This window comes from Emys orbicularis, chromosome 3, assembly GCF_028017835.1.
Source record: "Emys orbicularis isolate rEmyOrb1 chromosome 3, rEmyOrb1.hap1, whole genome shotgun sequence".
NCBI lineage: Eukaryota > Metazoa > Chordata > Testudines > Emydidae > Emys > Emys orbicularis.
The window spans coordinates 99,573,083-99,597,188 of NC_088685.1; the positions used below are offsets into that span (position 1 = coordinate 99,573,083).

The 24,106-nt window shown below is 49.3% G+C and overlaps 1 protein-coding gene across 1 annotated transcript in view; it reads left to right on the forward strand.

The window, feature by feature from the left end:
* Positions 1-24,106, forward strand: part of RSPO3 (R-spondin 3) — an 86,341-nt gene that overhangs the window by 44,649 nt on the left and 17,586 nt on the right. Inside the window, exon 4 of the mRNA XM_065401868.1 lies at positions 2,790-2,987. Within this exon, the coding sequence (XP_065257940.1) occupies positions 2,790-2,987 (198 nt within the window). The remainder of the gene's footprint in view (positions 1-2,789; positions 2,988-24,106) is intronic.

A 24,106-nucleotide genomic window follows, 5' to 3' on the forward strand; every position in this document is an offset into this window, starting at 1 on the left:
GGAGATTGCTTGAGATCAGTTGTCTTCTAGGGTTTGTAAAATTTGGAAATAAGTTGCAGAGATGGAAAAATCTATTAGGCCATTAAATCCATCATCCTCATATTGTTGCAGGGTGTATTCCTCTAGATCAGGGGTGGCCAACCTGAGCTTGAGAAGGAGCCAGAATTTACCAATGTACATTGCCAAAGAGCCACAGTAATATGTCAGCAGCCTCCCATCAGCTCCCCACCTCGCTCCCAGCGCCTCCAACCCACCGGCAGCCCTGCCAATCAGTGCCTCTCCCTTCCTCTCCGCACCTCCCGATCAGCTGTTTCGTGGCATGCAGGAGGCTCGGGGGGTGGGGAGGGGGAGGAGTGAGGACATGGCAGGCTCAGGGGAGGGGACAGGAAGAGGTAGAGTGGGTACAGGGCCTGTAGAAGAGCCAAGGGTTGAGCAGTGAGCACCTCCTGGCACATTGGAAAGTTGGCGCCTGTAGCTCCAGCCCCAGAGTCGGTGCCTATACCAGGAGCCACATATTAACTTCTGAAGAGCCGCATGTGGCTCCGGAGCCACAGGTTGGCCATCCCTGCTCTAGATAGAGGATGTATATGGTAGTAAACATATACTACATTTAATCTGCAGAAGAAAAATTAGGAGACGGGCCAAACTAGGACAATTATTCAAAAGCACACTCCTAAACATTGAGAATTATCTACATAAGCATTACAGAAGCACACAAAATGCACTAGGTGATGTACAAGTCTAGGAAGGCACTCTTTGCTAAAGAATTTACAACAATAAGGGAGCTGGATCCAAATGTCCCTGGTCTGGGCTTTGTAAAAGCAAAACCCTACCAATGAAGTCCTCCAAACCCAACGTCTCTCCCAGTTTTCCCCACCTTTACCTGGTATGTGTTACAAATAGCATCCTTTTCATGGCTCTTGACTACATTGTCAATACCAAGAGAGTGAACAGCATGGGCCTGATTCTCCTCTCACCCGGGTATGAATCAAGTTTGATTAGGGTTACCATATTTCCACAATCAAAAAAGAGGACACTGGGGGGAAGGGGGAGGGGAAGCCCCGCCCTAGCCCCACCCCTGCCCCGCCCCACCCCCATCCACTCCCTCCCACTTCCCACCCCCTGACTGCCCCCCTCAGAACCCCAACCCCCCCTGCTTCTTGTCCCCTGACTGCCCCCTGCTGAGAACCCCCCACCCTAACTGCCCCCCCAGGACCCTACCTGTCCCCTGACTGCCCCGACCCTTATCCACTCTCATGGGTGGCAGGGTTGTAGAAATTTTGGTGGTGCCCAGAAAAACGCCCCCCCCCACCTGCCTAAGGCTCTGGGAGGGGGGTTAGGTGGGGGGAGGAGGTCTGGGGTGCAGGTCCTGGGCTGGGGATTAGGGTGCAGGAGGGGTGCAGGGTGCAGGTTCTGGGATAGAGTTTGGGTGCTGAGTGCAGGCTCCGGGCTGGGGCAGGGGGTGGGTGTGCAGGAGGGGGTGAGGGGTGCAGGCTCTGGGATGGAGTTTGGGGGTGGGAGGCGGTGCAAAGGGAGGGGGTGCAGGCTTTGGGAGGGAGTTTGAGGGCAGGAGGGGTTGTGTGGGAAGGGGAGGGGGTTTGGGAGGGAGTTTGGGGATAGGAGGGGATGCAGGGGTGAGGGCTGTGGGTCTGAGGATGAGGGGTTCATGATGCAGGAGGGGGCTCAGGGATGGAGCAGAGGATTAGGGTGTGGGGGGATGAGGGCTGGGGCTGAGGGGTTTGGGGCGTTGGAGAGGCTCAGGGCTAGGGTGGAAGGGCAGGGTAAGGGCAGCCTGTCTTCCCATTAGTAGATGGGGGACACTAGGACCGGGGGGCAGCAGACAGCAGTTGCTGCTGGCTCTGGCAGTACAAGCAGACAAGGGAGAGGCAGGCAGGGGGGGTCCACGGGGGGGGGGACGCGAGGAGGGGGGTGGCAGGTGGAGGCCAGGGACCCATCCAACACTCCCCCGCTCCCTGACTCCCCTTACCATTCTGGCTCCACGTGTTTGCAAAACACGCTGCCTGGTGGGTCGGTTTGTGTCTTACACAGGGCTGCAGACAGAGGGAGGGGGGAGCAAGGGAGGGCTGTGGCTGCTGGAAGCCAATGGGAGTGGGTCAATCGGCCCAGCCGCCCAATCAGCAGCCGCACTCTGCATGGGAGGGAGGCGAGGGAGAAAAAAACCCCGGACATTTTAACCTTGTTACCAATTCCTCCCGGACGGCTATTTAGAGACGCAAAAGCCGGATATGTCCAGGGAAATACGGACGGATGGTAACCCTAAGTTTGATTCCACTGAAGTCTGTGGAATTATGCTTCTGTAAAAAGCAGTGTGAGATCAGAATCGGGCCCAATGTCTCATTTTGCCAAAACCATTTTTTTGTTGTTGTTGCTATAATTCTTGAATGGAATTGGCAAAAGCAGTGCAGCTAGTGTGAAATAATCCTACTTGTACATAATTGATTAGCATTATTTTACAGTTGAGTGCATCCTGGACAGGCCAAATTCTCCTCTCAGTTATACCTTTGTAGATCCAGAGTAACTCCATTTAGGTAAACAGAGTTACTCCCAATTTTGACAGGGGAAATTGACAGCACTATTTGGCCCAGTTTCTCATCTGAGACTGGCCTTAGAAAGAAGATTTATTTGCTCAAGGCCAGCCTACTTTTCAGTTTGAAGATGAATTCATTTTTCTTACATTTTGGTTGATGCATAATAAAATGAATATCCTGTATGCATTGTGTGCTCCTAAAGCTTCCGGTCCGGTTCAGCATGTCGTATGTTTGTTACAGTGCATTGTGAAGCTAGTGAGTGGAGTCCATGGAGCTCCTGCACAAAGAAAGGAAAAACATGTGGCTTCAAGAGAGGAAATGAAACAAGGGTCAGAGAAATTGTACAGCATCCTTCAGCACAGGGCAATCCGTGCCCAGCTACAAGTGAAAACAGAAAATGTATTGTACAAAGAAAGAGATGTCAGAAGGAAGGAAAAGGTACCATGTTATCACCATCATATGAGCTTGACATTGGGTTTGTTTAATAATTCACTTCTGAACTCCTGGGCCTGCATTTCTTAAGCCACCAAAACTCCCACTGCCATTAGTGTTTGTTTGGCCTGAGTGAGGAGATGTGGAATTGTGTCCTCGCACAGAGTAAAAACTGCGCCGACTCCTTACAAAATCTGCCTTCTGTCTGATCAAACTCTAGAAGTATCTCCTCTCAGTGGGTTCTGCAGGCAGAACTGCCATTGGCATTAGTGCAAGACCTGGGTGCGTAGTTAAAGGAAACTCATACAGCTAAATAAGCTGAGGCCAAAAATGTTAGCCCCGTACTCTAAGCTGTGAATTTGGTGGGGAAGTGCACTGCACCAACCCCATACCTGGCACAGCATTCTTCCCCCAATGCATTGCCACAGCTATTCTGGCTGTCACACGGGAGGGGATGGGAACCCACGCTCCTCCCAGTTCCTGCTCCTTCCTGCCCACTCCTCAACAACATGAAGAAAGGGTCACAGCCCCATGGAGACTGCTCCCCCTTCAGCACTGTTACTCATGGTATGGGTAGAGCACTGCGACTCAGAGAGGGCCTTACACCCCTCACTCCCTGCCTGGACACACAAGATGGACCATGCTTTGGGTCCAAATAAGTGAATTAGTATTTAACTAATAGCTGAAAACCTGTGCTGTCCCGCAGGTATAATTTGTAGTCATGTGTGTAAAAAAGCCCAAAATGGCTGCAAAATGAAAAATTGGACATTAACAGACTGCCCATGGAAGATTGAACCTGGTGATTTTCTGAACAAGAAGAGCCCTCACCAGGCTTGTAGCCGTTTCCATCGCTTCACACTAACTCAACAGACATTGTAAGCTTCAGAGTGATGTTTGCGGTGATTGTGTACGCTAGTTGTGTGGTTGATTTGTGTCTGGGGAGCCAGTTATTGTGTGTGCTGTGAGATTTGCAGTGAGTTGTGCAGGTGCCAGTTGGTCATATGGATACTCCACCAACTGGGCAGTTTCCCTCATATAACCAATGAACTTGTTGCATGCAAATTAGATGTAGAGTAAGGGTAGTGATAGGCTGAATTACCTCTGCTATCACAATGCTCTAGGACTCTTGGTATGACATAGACACATGCTTACTGGAGCTGTACACCTCATGGATGTAATTCGTAAAATCAAAATGGCTGAGAGCTTAAAAATTGGATGGTAATAGACTGTGAAATCCAGTGACGAATCAACCTGGTGATACTCTGAACAAAGAGAGCTCTCAGCCATGCTTGTAGCTGCTTTCATCACTTCACATTAACTCTACAGACATTCTAGGCTTCAGAGTGACACACAGAGTGACATTCCCAGAATCCTGTGTAGGTTGTTATCAGTTACCAATGGTTTGTTGCAAGTTACTCATAGAAATGGACAAGTTTTTTGCTACTATTAATATTTTTAGGGCTGGATTGTTTCATAAGGCCACAGGCAACAATAAAGGATGGGTGTTCCTGCCCCACGCAGGAGCATGACAGGGAAGGAATGATGACGCAGGGCTCTACAATTCCCTTCCTACATCCTCCTTACTGTGGGAGGTAGTGGTCAGGGCTGGCCTATGGGAGCAGCAGATTGTACTTTCCCCCACCCCATACTAGCTTAGCTTTGCTGGGCAGTGTACTGAAGGCGGTGGAGCGAAGGCTCCATCCATTCCCCATCCACACCCTACCCATATTCTCCGGGGATAGCAAACAGCAAGAGCACAGCATTCATTTATTCCTATATACCAGCAATTCGCAAACTGGGGTCCGCGCACCCCCGGGGGTCCACGAGGGCACTCCAGGGGATCCGCGAATCAACTGCACACCACGGAACACCTGTGGAGTGGGGGCGGGTCCTGGGGCTGAGTGCCTCTCTTGGAGCTAGCGTCTGCACTGCTGCAAGAGGAGCAGGATCGTCCCACCCGAGCCAGCAGGGCTGCATGCAGAATTCACATTGTGTTTTCAGACACGCTGGATGGCTCCTCCTGTGCTTTCCCTCTGCTGCTGATTTTCATAGCTCCAGGCGGTCCGGGGCCACCGGCCCTGCTGATCAACTCCACGCTCAGCACCAGGACCCGCCCCCCACAGCTGTTCCGCAGTGTGAAGTTGATTAGCGGGGCCAGCGGCCCCGGCCATGACTCGCGGACCGCCTGGAACCGTGAAAATCAGCAGCAGAGGAAAGCACAGGAGAAGCCAGAGCAAAGCAGCCCCTGCTAACCGGCGGGTGCGTCTGAAAGCCCGGTGTGAATTCTACATGCAGCCCTGCTGGCTCGGGCGGGACGATCCTGCTCCTCTCGCAGCAGTGCTGACGCTAGCTCCAAGAGAGGTGCTCAGCCCTTGGACCCGCCTCCACTCCACAGCTGTTCCGCAGCATGCAGTTGACTTGCATCCAGAGACATAAATAGGTTCTTACTTTCTCTGGATGCTGCTACGCAGTTGCACAGCTCGAGAGACAATCTAGCTAACCCTCAGTAACAAAGGGTCATAACCAGTTTTTTGGTTTGGGGGGTTTTTTTGCGAGGAGGGGCAGGGGAATTGTTTTGTTTTGTTTTTTGCTGCCAAAGCTTGAGCAAACAACACAGGACTGAACATTAATGCTGGAACTGTAAATAACATTTTTCTCTGGGTGATGATGATGTTGTGCATGCATATGGTATTTTGGCAGCATCTTCATATTGGTCAAGACATTTCACTTTGAAAAATGTCTGCTGTTCATGTGTAGTAAGTACTTTAAAAGAAACTCCTCACGTATTTTACTGTCAATTCTTACTTTGTGCTTGATGGGACTTGTGCCAAACCATATTTGCAAAATATTGTATGCCACAAAAAGTCCTTTGAGGTAATAAATCTATTTTTGCAAAGTGCATAAGGTTGTTTCTTTTGAGCAAGTAATGGACCATAGTCTGCCCTGTTTTACACTCAGTGCTCAACCCCTTTGAAACTAGTGTGGTTGGATGAAGTATAAATTACAACAGCATCTTTCCCAGTGGGATTTGTGTGTGTGTGTATGTCTGAAGGCAAAATGGAGCCCTTTGCTCTTTTAAAAGTTTTTAAATCCACAGCTACACCTAACCCCTGTAACAGTAGCCATGATTCTCTGTCATCTCTGCTTTTATACACCTCCATAAAGGAGATGGATTATTTTTTAAAGAAAATCTTTAATAAAACCAAGGAAATTCACACAAAAAGCCAACTAGGTTAAAATAACATTAAGGACTGGATTATGGTGACACAAGCCAGGAAACTGAGACTTAAGGCTAAAAGTCTATACTTACTTTTCTACTGGAAAAAGGGAAATGAGGTTTTCACCTTAATCTCCAGGCCACTTCTGCCTCCTCACTCTGACCTCCCCTTCTTCCACAAAAAGAAAGTTTTGTTCCTTCTTGAGTGACACCTCAAATATACAAGAGCTCCACAGGCTAAATTCATTCAGCGAGCTACACAGTAGGAAGCAGGGGGGAAAGAAAGTTCTAGAAAAGCAAAGAGAAAACAAGCAAAACTGGGTTCACTGTTAAGAAAAAATGAAAACCACACTTAAGTAACACAGAAAGCTATTTTGCAATGCATATGTTGTTACATCTATTATATTAAAGGCCACTGATAGATCTAGTAGTATCTAGGGTTACCATATGTCTGGATTTCCCCGGACATGTCCGGCTTTTTGGTCCTCAAATCCCCATCCGGGGGGAATTTCCAAAAAGCCAGACATGTCCGGGAAAATAGGGAGGCATAAGCCAGGGTCCGCCCGGCCCCAGCACGGCCCGCCGGGTCCGCAGCGCAGCCCAGCCGCCCCGGCTACATTGTAGCGAGCTCGGGCGGGGGGAGAGGGGGCGCAGCCGCAGAAGGCGGCGGAGGGGCCGCTGTTGCCCCCGCAGGCCAGGGGGACCACGCGCCCCAGCCGAGCCCACAGGACCACGGGGAGGCCGGGTCCAGCCAGCGGCTCGGGCTTCCCTCGCGGGCGGGGACCCCCGGCCACTGGGGGACCTTTCTGTGGCCCCGGCGCCCCACGCGGCTCAGAACCCGGCGCCGCGGGAGCTGTTTCCAGCGGGGACAGATAGGCCGGGGAACGTGCTCGGCGGCGGCAGGAAGGAGGCTGCGGCGTAGGGCGGGGAGTGCGGCGTGTGCCGGGGCTGCAGGGATCCGCGCCGCCCCGGTCGCTGCTGAGCGTCTGAAGCCCCCGCCAGGCAGAGGCTGCCGAGAGAGCGGGGGAGCAGGGCAGGCGGGGGGGTGCAGAGGCTGCAGGGCGAGGAGGAGCAGGGCATGTGGGGTCATAGAGGCTGCAGGGGCAGGGGGGCGCAGGGGCAGGGCAGGCAGGGGGCGCAGAGGCTGCAGGGGTGGGGGGGGTGCAGGGGCTGCAGGGCGAGTGGGGAGCAGGGCTCACAGAGGCTGCAGGGGCGGGGGGGTGCAGGGGCTGCAGGGCGAGTGGGGAGCAGGGGTCACAGAGGCTGCAGGGGCGGGGGGGTGCAGGGGCTGCAGGGCGAGTGGGGAGCAGGGGTCACAGACGCTGCAGGGTAAGGGGGGGTGCAGAGGCTGCAGGGCGAGTGGGGAGCAGGGAAGCACTTAGCAACCCCCAACCAAGATCAGAGCGGGAGGGAGGAGGGGGAATGCGGGGTGCTCAGAGGAGGGGGCACAGTTGGGGCAGGGACTTTGTGGAAGGGGTTGGAATGGGGGCGGGGAAGGGGCGGGGTTGGGGCAGGGCCAGGGCCCCCGTGGAGTGTCCTCTTTTTTCAGTGTTGAAATATGGTAACCTAGTAGTATCAGCACTGATGTTGGTCATTCCTCCATGGTCATAAGCAGATCATTAGCTAGTTCAGCAAGTGCTGTTTCCATGCTGAATCTAAGTCTGTATTCTGACTGTTAGGGATTTAGAGCATTGGCAAAGGACAAGTGATGATGAGTTTGTTTGCCACAATTGTCTCTGTGACTTGGCTCAGGAAGGTGAGATTAGAGACAGGGTGTTAGTCAGCTAAATTGTTGGTATCTCTCATAGACATTTGCCTGTGGTGAGTAGGCAGATTCAGATAAAGCACATGGAAAGATTCTTTTGTTTCATTTGGCTATTGTGTCCTTTGGTCTGTCAAGATGGGTTGTAATTCTGCTTCTGCTTTCTCCTCATTGAAGTAGAATGAGATGTCTTCATGGGAGAAGGTGCTAGGTTCTGAGGCAGAATGCAAGCAAACTGGGATAATTAGGTGACTCAAACCGTAAATAGTTCTTCCAGTCTTGATTTAGCAGGCTATAGCTGCCCACATTAGCCTAGATGGACCACTGTCTAATCCAACATGGCAATTCCTATGTGTGTCCCAAGTAGGATACTCTAACACTTCCATCCTCACCCAAACCTTCTGAGGGTTTATTTTGCTATTTTCTACCCGTTCCAAGCCATGATGCCCAAGTTCATCCAATCTGCAATATACTTGATCCTTTGCCCAGCAACTGATCCTGCTTCCCAACTGATCCCTTTCCTTTCTCTCCCTCATCTGTGTTTTCTGTCTTGTAATCCATTCTCCAAGACACAAGCACCCTCCAGTTTAATGAGATGCTTCTTTTCCCTGCCCATGTTGAGATCCTTCTTTGATTTTGACCTTTGAATGAAAATCCCACTACATGAGAGTCAACTGGTGCACTAGTTTGCTGTGATCACTGTCATGAGACAGATGATGATACCAAGTACTGCTGTGATTTCCAGAGGTGCAAAATGCATTATGGGACACAATGGAAAAAGCACCATTGGTAGAACTGAGCAAATACTGCATATTATCCAGAAAGATTTGCTTACAGTTTTTTCATAAATGTGCTTTTGGCCATACTCGTGACCTTTTAGTGGTTGCTTTCTGCAAAGGTACATGAGATTGGCTTTTACTGGCAGGAAACCAAACGTCAAAGTTGCATGCACAAATATTTGTGGAAAATGAATTTTAAGTTTTCATACATGAGTATTTCTGCCAGAACGGCTCATCCAAATGTGGGAAAAGCTATACCATGTGATTTATCTTACCAATCACAACTAAACAATACACTTGGCCTTGCTAGTATTGAATGCTATCAAAGACCATTTCATCATCAATCTGCCAAGATTAAAATAGTCACCAAAAATGGTCTAATAATTACGAATAAGGAATATATCATGGGAAACAGTTGTTTATTATGCAAGAAAATATGCAGGCTAAATGTATCAAATACATGTATTTGTTGTGGAACATTAATTAATGTATTAATTATTATTATTTATTTGTATTACTGTAGTGGCTAGGAGCCCCAGTCATGGACCAGGAACTGTTGTGCTCGGTTCTGTAAAAACACAGGGAAAAAAAGGACAGGCCTTGCTCCAACATGCTTACAATCTAAGTATAAACTAATAGACAACAGCAGACACACACAGACAGATGGGTTCAATTATTTCTAACTGGAGTTTAGTGACCGTCAACTCAGGGCAGCCTGGAAGCATGGTACGACTGTGCTGAGAATTGCTTTTGAACAGGCAGAAGAGGGAGCGCTCCCTGGAAGCAGGTTAGCCCAGGGGGGTTGATAGGTAACACTTTGCTACGGAAAACCAAGTGGGTGCTTTGTGATTCTTCAATGCACCCTAGAAGTGGAGAGGGAGCAATCTCTTTGGGCAGGGAGTGATCTCTAGGTGAAGAATGGAAGAGATAAAGGAATAAGGGGGGAAAGAGAAGGATTTGGACAGGAGCAGTTTTAATGAAGACGGGATTATATTGAAATAAGTTGATGGAGCTAGATAGATGGAAAATGTTCCTATTCTCCATTTCGTATATCTGAATCTAAAGGTTCAAGTTTGGTTTGAATAGCCAGGAAGGCCAAGATTCAGGACAGTTCTGTTGTTTTATTAAACTAGTTCATCCATCCCTAATTAGTATGTGTGTGTGTCCAACATATTTCCAGACCGGATCTGATAAATATGCAGTTGGCTCTCATAGATATAGTTGGAGTCCTATCAGGCTTTCATTAGATTTCCAAAAACACTACTCAGCTAAAATTCCCAAAGCCATTCATCAAGGTTAGAGTAGCTGTTACTTTAGCTGAAGACAATGTAACATAATACCAACAGGCTTAAAATATTAAGTGATAAATTCCCCTTCCTTACACTCACTCACACGCCACAGAGTCACACACATCAATGGAACACAAAGGGCTGCTAAGTAAAGTAAGCTGCTCATTTAGTATTTCTCTCGAAGAAAAAGTTGTGTAGCTGATCTCTGATCACTTTCTTTTGTTTATAAGCCTGGCTTTCATTAGCATTCAATTAAACTGTTCCAAGCAGAACTGACAGAAAAATCACATGAAGTTTGTAACAAAAGATAAACAAAACAGGAAATAAAAAAGAATTATATTGTGTATTGAAAATATAGCTCTCTTGGAATTAATGCAAACTCTCTGACATCATTGGGGCCAGGAATTCATCCTTATTGTTTAGTAACCAAAGGGAGCACTGATGAGGGGCCTGATGCAAAATCCATTAAGGTCAACAGGAGTCCCCCCAGTCATTTGATCCTATCAGTGTCGGTTTGCACGTACAAATGCAGTGTTGGGCCTGCATAATGATTGAGTGTGCATTGTGAGGGCCTCACTTGCAGAACAGGATGTTGAAATTTTGGCCCTTAATGTCAACAGAATATCCCAAGTTGCACTGATTACACATAATCTTCTTTCTTATTAATGCAAAATAAAGAAACATGCAATACGTTTTAAGGGGAGGTTTGCTGTTTGAGAAGTTAGATCTATAAAATGGGAATATTGGGAATTTCTGGCTGAGTCTTTCTGTAGGCTTAGCAAGAGCACCTGGCTAGTAATGAACCCTACTGCTAGTATCTAGGCCAGTGTTGCCTAAACTGTGAGGCTGGCCTTCCTGGCAATACTGTAGCTTCTTTCAGGAGAGTCACAGGCAGCCCAACGAAAATTGACAGGAGAGGGAATGAAATAGTAGATTCTGTTCTCCTTAAGTCTTGACAAAACAGTATTATGTATTAGTGCTATTGTATTTGTTATTGTAATGGACATCCTACAGTGGAGGAACACCTGCTTAGTCGCAAGTGGAAGCAACCCATGAGTAGGGCTCCATGTCTGTCACGGAGGTTGTGGAAGTCACACAGATTCTGTGACTTTCCGTGACCGCCGTGACTTCTGCAGGGACCAGTGTGGCTGACTCCAGGGCCACCCAAGTAGCTGGCTCTAGGGCCAGCTGCTCAGGTGGCCCCCGGAACAGCCACACCAGCCGCTGCTGGAGTGGCCCTGGGGATAGACACACTAGCCACTGCTCCAGCGGCCCTGGCAGTGGTCCCCAGGCAGCCGGCTGGAGCAGCCGCAGTCCGCGGCCTGGGCAGCTGGTGCTGCTGGCCCTGGGCGCCCCCCTTCAGCAGCAGCCCCCCCCCCATGTCCCTCTGGCGACCGCCCCCCACGATTTAATCACAGGCATTTTTAGTATAAGTCATGGACAGGTCATGGGCCATGAATTTTTGTTTATTGCCCATGACCTGTCCATGAGTTTTACTAAAAATACCCCTGACTAAAACGTAGCCTTACCCATGAGGAATGGGAAATTAAATAGGTTGGCTGTCCCTGTCCATTCCACACGTTAAAAATGAAAGGCCTGATCCAAAGTCTATTAAAGTCAATGGGAGGCTTTTCATTGATGTTAGTGAGTTCTGGGTCAGGCCCATAATTCTCAAATAACTGCTCCTCATCTTAAAAAAGAACAGTCCAGGAACTCTGACCATGTTTGGTACTGACTGCTCAGCAAGGTTACTTTTTTACTTACAAAGTTTTATCTAAAGGTACATGGGAAGATGTGATAGTCCAATCGAAGATAATGTTAAACCCAGGGCCGGCTCTAGGCACCAGCAAACCAAGCACGTGCTTGGGGCAGCACATTTTCAAGGGCAGCATTCTGGCCATTTTTTTTTGTGCTTCCGGCAGCAAACGCCTAGAGCTGGCCCTGGCAGTAGCAGCGCGTCGTGCATGGGGGGCGCCCTGTAGGCGCTGCGGTTCGCGCCGCGGGGGAGCAGCGCCCACACCTTGTGGCTGGGCTGGGCAGGCTTCGAGCGGGGGACACTCAGGCTGGGGGACACCCCACGGGGCACACGGAGCCGCCTGCAGGTGCCGCAGGGCGGCTGCCCCCAGCGCTGCAGCCGGGGCTGGGCGAAGCGGCCCAAGCCGCCCAGGGACTGCGGCAGGGCGGCCAGAAGCAGCAGCGGGGCCATAGAGGGCGGGGCGCTGTCGTGCGGGGCCTGCATCCCGCTCTCCGGGGCTCCGCTGCCTCTGGGGCTACCCTGCCCCGGCTCCTCAGCCCTCTGCCGGGGCAGTCCCCCGGCTCTGCCCTCCCGGGTCCCGGCCGGTCCTGGAGGCGGGAGCCCTGGATGGAGGGACCCTGGGCTGAGGCGCGGCCCGGGAGCCCCGCTGCTTACCCCGACCCTGCCAGCGCCGGACCGGCTGGAGGTGAGGGGGGAGCGGGCAGAGTCATCACTGGTGGGGGGGGGGGGAGCCCAGGGCTGGGGCGGCAGGGGGTGCGGGTGGGGGGGGGGAAGAGAGAGCCCAGGGCTGGGGCAGCAGGGGGTGTGGGTGGGGAGGGAAGAGAGAGCCCAGGGCTGGAGTGGCAGGGGGTGTGCGTGGGAGGGGGGAAGAGAGAACCCAGGGCTGGGGTGGGGGGCAGCCAAAAATTTTTTTGCTTGGGGCGGCCAAAAACCTAGAGCCGGCCCTGGTTAAACCCCTTCCACTGTCCCCCAAACATATATAGGCTAGTGACATTTAAAACAAGGACCAAAATGCTCAAAGCTGAGACATCACGGTAATACATTTCTCTGGTGCGACAGTAAAGGAGCGCATTCTGTGTGAAAGAAACCAGGGTGGCTATGGTTAATGACCTTGCTGCATGATTAGTCACCAGGCTTCTGAAGCTTCAAAATTAACGTGAAGCTAATTACTGCATCCTTGTGTTTACATTGTGTATATGCCACTGGGTCATAGCTTTGGCCTCTTGCGAGTCCAAGCTACTATAATTGAGGAATCTGTCTTGTGAAGAGTTTGATTGTTTATTTTCTGTTTGTTTCTGCCAAGAGAGCCCTTTGTTTCCTTTCCTGGCTGGGGTTTTGACTCTTTAACTTTAACACATTTCTATCCTTCATTAGTAGCATTGCTGAGACTAAGGGTCCAGTTCTGTGTCCCTTTTACAGCAGCTCAGGGATTACAAAACCAGTTTAAATGGCCTCCTGCGGTTTTCTCAAGCAGAGAGCTAGTGTAGACTGCATTATGTCACCCCCACTCACAGCCCCAGGCGCATACAAAGTTAGGCGGGGAAGGAACTGGCCTGAGTACTTTGTGTTCTGGCTATTCTAGACTGCAGAGCAGCCTACAGATGGCTGAGTGGAGCTGGTGTAACATAGAGCAGTGGCTCACGCTGCTGTAGCTTACAACTGGAGCTGCACTAGCCCCTGGACCAGAATCTCAGAGGTGCAAAGTTAGCACAAAATCACCTGTGACCTGCCAAACCTGAAAGGTGTAGTATGGAATCTGACCCTTAAAGCCAGGGGTTGAATGCTCAGAAGGAGTTAAGTGCCTAAATCCTAATTTAGGGGGTTTAGTCCCCATTTTGGCTCCACTTAGATGCACAGAACTCTTGCCTAACCCTGGTAGGTGCCCAAACGGTCAAAATTTTCAGGGTAAAAGTTCCCTCCATGCCTAAATTTCTGCTGCTGGGTATGCACACTGCTGCTTCACTCTAAGGGTGTCTGCACTGAAATAAAACACCCATGGCTGGCCCAAGCCCTTCCCCACTCATGAGGTCCCAGAGCCCAGGCTCCAGCCAAAATCGGAAGGTGACCACCTTTTCAAAAGGCAAAAACAGGACACATGCAGGAGCCCCACCTGCTCTGTGGTCCTGCTGCCTGCCCTCCTCCTCCCCTGAGGCCCCACCCGCTGCTCCACCTCTTCCCCCTGAGGACCCACCCCCTGGCCAGGCCAGAAGCCAGAGCCGGGCCATGGTAAGAGCTGACCAGGGAGCCTGGGCTGCTGTGAGGAACCTTCACCTGCCCTGGACAGTGGCCAGGGTGCTCAAGAGCAGCCCCCGACCCATGTCCTGCCCCTTGTGGTGCACCACCCAGGGCAAGTGGCGTGGCCAGGGCTCCCCACAGCAGTCCAGGCTCCCTGGGTAGCTCTTATTACTGCCTGGCTGCAGCTTGTGGCCTGGCCAGGGGGCAGGGCCTCAGGGGGAAGAGGAAGACCCAGGGGTGGGGCCTCGGGGAAGGAGGAGAAGCAGGGGGCTGGGGACTTGGGAGAAGAGCAGAGGCAGGGACTGGGCCTCAGGGGAAGAGAAGGGTTAGGGCGCTGGGCCTCATGGCAACGGGGAGGGCTAAGGCCCACCTCAACCAGCCCCTTCCACCGGGAAGAGGCTGGCGCCACCGTTGAGCCTCAGACAGGTGCAGAGTGGTGCTGCAGAGAATCAGGGACAAATGTTGTTCCAGAGTCATTCAGCCTAGACCAGGACTTGAATTCTGCATTTTGGGACTGTCCCACTCATTTCGGGATGGGTGGTCACCCTAGCCCGAACGTCTATATTGCAATTTTATAGCCCTGTAGCTTGGTCCCCGCAAGCCGAAATCAACTGACACGGGCCATCCAGGGGTCTTTTATTGCAGTGTAGACATACCCAAAGCATCTGGACACCTATGTCCCACCTCAGGCCCAGAGCAATTCAGGAAGACTGGCATTGAGACATTTAAGACACATACATGGCCCAACCCAGCAGCTGCCTATAGGATCAGGTTCCATTCAGAATTCAGCTGGAGGAGGAGGAGCAACAGCATGCCTTATAAGTTTTAGCCCACTGGTTACAGGAGTTGCCTGGGAAGTAGGAAATCCAAGTTCAATTCCTCTGCTTAGGCAAAGAGGGAGAAAGGATTTGAACCCAGGTCTCCCGCCACTGACCTATGGGATTTTCTGACGTCTGTCCCGTTGAAGCTGTTCCACTATGGCTTAAATATACTTAAATAATCATTGGGCCAGAGAAAGAGAGCAAGCAAAAGAGAGAATGACTTGGTAGCCTGGTGGGCCTTCTGCTCTAATTGTTGTTTTGTTTTATTATTTAGCCACAGTAGAACAGCTTTAGCAAGAGAGATTAAGGAAGCCCTGTAGCAGAATATCCCATAGCTCAGTAGTTAGAGCCCACACCTGCAAGGTAAGAGACTCCTGTTCAAATCCTTTCTCCCCCTCTGTCTGAGTGGTAACTGAACCTCAGTGCCCAACATCCTATGCAACTGCTCTAAAAGTTATAAGGTTCCTACCACCATGAACCTGTGAATTGCTATGAACAGATAGGCACCAGCCTGTAGACTGAAGTTAGTTGCCCATCTCCAAGAGAGGGGAGGGCCTTAGTATACAGCCTGCTTGTTGGTATCTCCCATTGGCTAGCTTAGGCAGCTTCTCGCCTAACATGCTGGTGTCTGAGAATCACAGTCTCATAGTATATGCAGGGCCGCCCAGAGGGGGGGGCAAGTGGGGCTATTTTCCCCGGGCCCCACAGGGGCCCCGCGAGCCCTGGCCCGGCGGCGGCCCGGGTCTTCGGCGGCCCCGCGGGGGCCCCGGCCCAGCAGCGGCCCGGTTCTTCGGCAGCATTTCAGCGGCGGGGGGCCCTTCAGTGCTGCTGAAGACGCGGAGCGACTGAAGGGCCCCCCGCTGCCGAAATGCCACCGAAGACCCGGACCGCCGCCGGGTGAGTACAAGCACCGCAGCTCCCCCGCTTTGCCCCAGACTCCCTGAATCCTCTGGGTGGCCCTGAGTATATGGATCCTAGGTAGTAAACTCAAGCTTTATGGATTGCAGTGTAGTTCCTGTGATTTTCCAGGTGCCTAAAAGTTAGGCGCTATGTCACAACACCTAGCTCCTTTTCATCATTCAGCCCCAGGTTTTTAAAGGCATTTAGGCACCCAAAGATGCAGATAGATGCCTAGTAGGATTTTCAAAATTGCAACTAGGTGCTATCTGCATCTTTATGCACCTAAAAATCTAACCCTAAGAGCCCAATAAAGATTAAAACTATTTCTTATAACAACTAGACCTTTATGCTATCCCTTATTTTCTTATGTGAGCATTAATTCCGCATTATTATGTCTAATAACTCCAAGAGGAAAGGAGACACAGGCCAGGGTTGGGCAACTATATTACACACAAAGGCCCACACTATCAAAGACCCTTTGCACGTGCAGCTGAGCTATTTTGTATGCACAAGGTAACACATGCTATGCACCTAGGCAAGCTGAAAATGTCTGTGGCCAAAGGGTGACTATACAACACTGGGATTTTCAAAAGGGCCTTAGGCTAGGTCTACACTACAGCGGGGGTCCGACCTAAGATACGCAACTTCAGCTACGTGAATACCGTAGCTGAAGTTGCGTATTTTAGGTCGGCTTACCTGGCGGTGAGGACGCGGGAAAGTCGACCGCTGCCGCGCTGCCGCCGACTCCGCTGCCGCCTCTTGCCGAGGTGGATTTCTGGAGTCGACGGCAGAGCGATCAGGGATCGATTTTACCGCGTCTTCACTAGACGCGGTAAGTCGATCCCCGATAGACCGATTGCTACCCGCCGGATCGGCGGGTAGTGAAGACAAAGCCTTAGACTAGCAGGCTGCCTGGCTGGCCGCTGCCTCTGTGCCTCTTTTGGAGACACTCACCTCTTCCAACTCCTCTCCTTTGCCTTCTTCCTTTCTTCCCTGTTCTGGCAGGACAGAGAGCAGTTGCCGGGGTCACTCGGCTGCCCTTAGCTCTTCTGGAACATGCTCTAAATTGTGCTGGACTCACTGCGAGTAAACAACCTTGATACTTGGTTAACGAGGACATAAACCATTTTGAAACTTAAAAACATGAAGTGTGTGGTCAGCTGCTCCTGTGAAGGGAACAATTCAGAGAAAGCTGCTAGTGTTTGCATGTTGAAATGCTGACTGCACTCTAGCCACCCTCCCCACATCGCTAAGCCAAATAAATGAACTCAAACTGTTTTTCTTACCATTAATGAGCCTTTATTGTGCCCCCTTATGTTCCGGAGGACTTTATCCTAGATGCTTCATCTCTGCAAGAGAAAACAGAGGGTGAAAAATACAACAACCTGCTGTACCACAAGCCCCTACCCCTCTGCCCCCCAGAAGCTCCCTTCACTTTGTCTGCAAGCCCATAATCACCAACACTTCTGAACTCCTCCTCCCTGCCACAAAAATAGAAAAGGGCAACTTGCCAATTTACCCGCTCTCCACTCACTAGCAGAGCGCTGCAAACAGGTCAATCATGCCTGGGTAGTACTGCCACATAGTGGTGATGAAGGGAACTGGCTAAGCTGGCAGGCAGGTTAACTAGCACGTCCTTTCTCCGGACCTGGGCCCTTCCCCATTTTGATCTTTGGGTCTTGGAAAGAAGCATGAGAGAGAGAAAATAAATTCATTAGTACATCTAACAAACAGGGTCAAAGAATGCAAAACATTTGGAAAATGTTGGCCACAGAGTAAAAGAGGCAGTGGATGTTTTCAAGTTTAATGGTGACGCATACAGCACTGTTTAATCAGAGTTAAATCCTGGTCCATGGAATACTTCCATGTATAGCAATGCTGTTATGGCATTGTAAGTCAGGGAAAGCTATAGTACTCACTCACTGTTGTATAATTTGCCATATTTGCGATGGGCCTGATCCAAAGCTCATAGAAGTCAGTGGGATTTGGATGAGGCTCTACAGGGTTATTTTCAAAATTCCTTTATTATAAAATGAAAACAAAGAAAGACTTTCCAGCTGCTGTTCCTACTCATCCTGCTGAATCACTGTCTATTCATCCCCACCCAGGCAGTTCCTCCTACTCCTTCACCCTCAACTCTCTGCATCTCTGGTCTTGTATCTTCTCAATGAACTTCTCCAGCTCCATCACCAGAACTTCCATCTGCTTTGCTCAGGCCAGCACCCCACCCCTCGTTTCCAAGCACCTTCCCCACAGCTTTTAAAAAGAAAATACCTTCAGCTACAGTTTTTATTACAAAGCTCTAAAAGGAGCTTTAGAATGCTCCCCATTAGGTGTCAACATCAAAAAATATTACTATAGATTCATAGGTCTTACAGCCAGAAGGAAACATTATCGTAATTTAGTCTGTCTTGCTTCATAGCACAGGCTATCAATGTCATGCAGTGATTCCTGAAGCTTGCCAAACAACTTGTGGTTGAGTTTGAGCATACCTTTTAGAAAGACATCTACTCTTGATTTAAAGATTCCAAACAATGGAGAATCCACTACATACCTTGGTATTTAACCTACTGAAAGTCACAGCTGAGTAGCAGTTTGTGTGTGTGTGTGAGTGAGTGAGTGAGAGAGAGAGAGAGAGAGAAGTTTAGTACAGCTCATCTGACAATCAGGAATTTTATATTACACCCATACAGTTCCTTAGAATTTAATAGAGAGTGAAAAATCTTTCTACATATTTGTTAAGCCAACCTATGGAATTATATACAACAGTAGGGGCATAGTAGATGCTATAGATTGATTAAATATAATATATATGTCAATATCAGTATAGATAAATAGATAAATAGATGCGTGTGTATAATATGCATATATATGCATATATAATATGCATATATTATACACACACATTCCTATGAAATACTATAAGCAATTATAATCATTTCTACAGAGCTCTATTAAATTTCCATAGAACTCTACTGTTTTCATCCCTAGTAAATTCTATAGGACTTCTCCGTAAGGGCATGCTTGATCCACAAATAAATGTAGAGCCTGATCTTCTGCCCATTAAGGTCAATATCAAAACTCCTGTTCTCCCGGTGCAGCCAAACTTGCTCTTGGGCCAGACAGCCCTGAATCAGGGACCTACAGCCAGCTCCCTGTGTCCCACCCCCTCATTCCACTTTGTCCATGCAAATAGGGAAGCAAGTTATCATGTCTTTCTCAGTTTTATACAGCTCTTCGGAAGTCTAGGATCACTATGGTAGGATGCATGCAGGACTTGGCTGTGTGCCAGTATTTCACAAAAAGTTTCTATGAGGTTGGTGGACCAGATTCCCAGCTGGTATAAATTGGTGTAGCTCCATTGTCAGTTTACAGTAGCTGAGGGTCTGACCCACTGCGTTTGCATAATGATATATGTTAAGGCCATGGAGAATTTAATTACTTTTTAAATTAATTGCAACAAATAATATTAATGTTTATTTCTCAGTATTTTTTTTTTAGTTTGTCAACATAACTTTTTGCACTAGCGGGAACTTAAGAAAAAACAACCCTAAGAACTAATTACGATTAAAAATTCAGTGACTGCAGAAATCATGATTCATAACATATTCCAAAAAAATCAGTGTTAATAATCATACCATTAGTTCCTTGCAATAATGACAGCAAAATAGTGAGCCAGTTGTCTACAAGTGAAACATACAGTACATGATTTTAATTCCCTCTCTCTGTAGATTTTAATTATTAACTATAGAAGGTTTTTTGTCCCATTGTTTTTTTGGGTAAAGAGTGAAATCAGCCATTAGTGACATTTCAGCCAATATCTATGGCAAACAGTAGCCCCAGTAGGAAGATTTACAGCTACATTCATGTCTCTACTTTGTTCTTAAGCTTGTATTTACTTTTACCCATTTGCTTTCTGAAATTCTCACCCCCCATTTGTCATCTGAAGAACTCTGTTTAAAAGGAAAACAGGCTTCAGACATGAAACACAGCTACATTCCTGAAACATGAGATGCACAACCTTTAATTCATGCAACCTTTCATTTACAGTTATGTTCAAGGGATGGCGTAGTGTCATTATGGACAATGCCTCTCCTTGTTATTAGCCTACATAAAGGTCTAAAATATTTAAACATTTGAAGGAATACCCTCCCAGGCTTCATTTTCTTTCCCTTTCCCTTCCCCCATTTCCCATCACCCTTTCGGTTTGCTCTTGTTCTAAGTGCATCATCTAAATGCTGTGCACTGCAAACTGCACTTATTGTTGGCTTCAAGCTTAGAAGGATCCTTCTGAACACTTTTTATACAAACTCTAATGAGGTCAGATTTGGAAAAATCTCAGCTGCTGGACTTGGATCCCATGCGCTAGTGACCATTTATAATTAATATTAATGAATGGCAGATGTTTATTGCCTAAGTAGAAATGCAGATTGCTAAACCAGAAGGATTTAGTTTAAACCCAGAGAAACTGACTTTATTTCTTCAACAGTTTGGTGGGTGGGTGCATGGGGAATATGCCAATGGGGTGATCCAGCCACTGCTACCTTCAAGCATGAGCAAGCAATGACCCTCAGGAAAAGAGCACCATGAGTTCCCTACTCCACTTAATGATGATACTTGTCTTCTTGTGGGGCCTGATACAACATTAATTGAAGTCAGTGAGAGTCTTTTCATTGACTTCAATGGGCTTTGAATCACACCCATCATCTGTAGATCTCAAAGCACTTTACGAAGGTAGGGAAGTATCATTGTCTCTGTGTTAGAGATGGGGAACCAAGGCAGAGAGGTGGCATGGATACTGTGTTTTAACATGGTTCACACGTGGCCAAGGCCATACTCCCTAATGCAATATATATTTTTGTTACTTTCTAATGGTCTTAAACCAAACTAAAACCATCAAGCATAAGATTCAACAAAACCTGACATTGGCTCAGATGGTAGACCCCAGCCCTGCAAGGTGCACTGTGTCAATGGAGTCTCCCTGTGCCTATATGGCTTTGCATTGACTTAAATGGGCCTTCATATGAGTACAGGGGCCCACCTGCATGAAGCACTTTGCAGGATTAGGGCCCCAGGGTGCCTACATTTTCTCACTGAAAATCACTCTCATCCCATCAGGTTTAACTGAACCCTTCATCCTTTCAAAATAGATACAGTCAGTTTACTGTGTGGGCGGAAGGTCTTTAGAAAGACACCTAGGAAATGAAAGGCCTAAGTAAAATTTCAAAAGTGCATAAGTGTCTTAGGAGCCTAAGTTCCATTTTCCAAAGTTACTTAGGTACTTCAGGCCAGACTTTTCAAGGTATTTAGGTGCCTAACTCCCACTGATTGTGGTTTCTAACTGACTTAGGAGCTTTTGAAAATGTTATCCTCTGTCTGCTCTGCCTGTACATTAAAGACTCCTATAGCACTTGCTGAAGAGTATGGAATTCTTGGCCAAAATGTCCCATTCCTCTTACTATCATGAAGTGTGCTGTGCATTAGATGGTTGGTGAATTCCTACCCAAGGGTGGCTGCATATCAGAAAGGCTGTATGCATACAGCTTACAAAGCACTTTGGGGTGAAATACATGTGAAAAATATTATCATTCATTATTATTAGCCACAGGTGACTAAAAGAGTTAGACTGGTGAATAAAGGAATAATGTAAGTGTAGTGCCTGCCCCTTGCAAAAGCAGCTGTGTGACAGGACATTATTGGTGGCACTCTGGTCACTAAGGTTGCTGCAGCACTGGGAAGAGTGCAGGCATAATTGAAGCCAATTAATCAATTACTGTTGGGGAAATACTGACACTTGGGTGCAGTACACTGGGTACCAGACAGAAGCACCCTGCATAGGCGCCGACTTCACCTCTGTCCGGTGGGTGCTCGACCCCCCGCCCCCCTCCCCTGCCCCTGCCCCCACTCCACCCCCATTCCACCCCTTCCCCAAAGTCCCCGCCTTTTCCCACCCCAGTCCTGCTCCCTTCCCACCCCCATTCCACTCCCTTCCCCCAAGTCCCTGCCCCTGCCCTGCCTCTTCTCCACCTCCTCCCCTGAGCGCACCGCATCCCTGCTCCACCCCCTCCCTCCCGGAAAGTTCTAAGCACCACCAAACAGCTGTCTCTGCAAGGAAGCGCTGGGAGGGAGGGGGAGGAGTGGAGCTATGGCACGCTCGGTAGGGGGGGAGAAGGAGGCGAGGAGGGGGGAGCTTGGCTGCCAGTGAGTGCAGAGCACTCACAAATTTTTCCCCGTGGGTGCTCCAGCCCTGGAGCACCCACAGAGTTGGTCCCTATGGCACCCTGTGAGATGCAGGAGCTTGTCTGGGAGCATTAACCCTCTCAGCTTAGAGAAGGAGACTTGAGGGATGACCTGCGTGAAGGCCGAGAATCTGCGCACGATGGACACGATGTTGCGCTGGCTAGTGGAACAACAAAAAGAGATGCAGAAAACCTAGCAGGAGACAAGCACTTCTGGGTTGACGGGGGAACAGCAGCAAACATTACAAGAGTTCACCAAAGAATAGGCCCAGGTACAGCAACAGCCCAGGGACTGGAAATCAAATGGTGGGCCTAGGACTATGTAAGATGGCCCCAGAGGATGACCCCGATGCCTTTTAACTAACTTTTGAGTGGGTGGCTATTACCAGATGGGATAAAGTGCATGGGAACTTCGGCTAGCCCCTTATCTGGCCAGCGAGGCTCAGGGGTCCTATGTGGCCCTGAGTGAGCATCAGGCCAAAGATTATGATAAATTGAAGGCTGCTATTTTACATAGGGTGGGCCTGTCAGCAGAGAAATACCACCAAAAATTCAGGGTGGCAAGAAGGAACTGCAGGATACATCCCTGGGTCTTTGCACAGAAATCGTCAGACTGGGCCACTCTATGGTTACAGCCAGATAACCAGGACATTGAGGCCCTAGTGGACTCCATTATTCTAGAGTTTACAGAGAGCCGCCCTGAGACTACATGGCTCTGGGTCTGGAGACATCCATCAGACCCATTAGAGGCAGCAATAAAATTAACAGAGGAATATGTGGAGGCAGATTTTCCATGGAAAGAGCTCCGTACCCCTATGCTCAAGGACAGGGGGGAAAGAAGGTTGAAGAACCTCATGAAATGAAGCCTGGGAAGGGGATTCATAGGATGAACAAGGGTGCCCCAATTGCCCACGCAGTAGCTTGCTTGAGGACAAAGGGCACATAAAGAGATACTGCCCCTGCATGGACGGAGGGTTTGCAGAGTTCTGTGGGTGGACAGATGTAAAAGAGGCGACCTGGGATTAGGACAATTCCTGTCAAAGTCGCCTGAAGAACGACAAGGGGCATTGTGGATTCAGTGGAAGCGTGTTCCCTTGTACGGAGCATCCTGGTTAAGCTTCAGTGGCCACAGGAGGGAGCAATGATAACGATTTATTGTATACAGGGGAAAAGCGCACTTATGCCCCCTGGCTGTCGTCCTCTTGGAAGTAGAAGGAACATTTAAATGGCAGAGAGTAGGCATAGTAAAGTTGCTGCCTTCCTCAGTAATTCTAGGAACTGACTGGACCCCCATTCTCCTTCTGGGAAAAGGAGAGCTGATGGGGGAAGGACCCCAACCAATGGGTCCGCATAAAAAGCTCATGAGTGTAGACCCTCCAGCTAGTCCTCCAGGTCCAGTGTGTGATAACCCTAAATATATGGTAACAAGCTCAGAAAGATGCACCACATTGGAAGACTTGCGGGGAGGAAAAAAATGCAAGGAGGAGGCGGTGGTGAGGCAGGGAATGCTAGATCAGGGACACCTAGAGGAAAAGGAAGGCAGTGGCTTGGTCGACTCCCAGGATGAACAAGCCCTGGACAAGGCATAGGATCAAAAACAAGCCAAAGAGAGAGAGGGGTCTTGACAAAGAAGCCTTGGGGTACGTCTACACTTACCGGAGGGTCCGGCGGCAGGCAATCGATGTTCTGGGATCGATTTATCGCGTCTGGTTTAGACGCGATAAATCGATCCCGGATCGATCCCGGAAGTGCTCGCCGTCGACGCCGGTACTCCAGCTCGGCGAGAGGAGTACGCGGCATCGACGGGGGAGCCTCCCTGCCGCGTCTGGACCCGCGGTAAGTTCGGACTAAGGTACTTCGAATTCAGCTACGTTATTAACGTAGCTGAATTTGCGTACCTTAGTCCGAAGTGGGGGGTTAGTGGGGACCAGGCCTTAGTGGGCAAACCTACCCCAACAGTCCTGAACCAGGGGCAAGATAAGTCAGGGAAAGAGAGGGACCCCTAGACTTTTATTAATGGAGATATCATATCTCCTAGAACTGGAAGGGACCTTGAAAGGTCATTGAGTCCAGCCCGCTGCCTTCACTAGCAGGACCAAGTACTGATTTTTGCCCCAGATCCCTAAG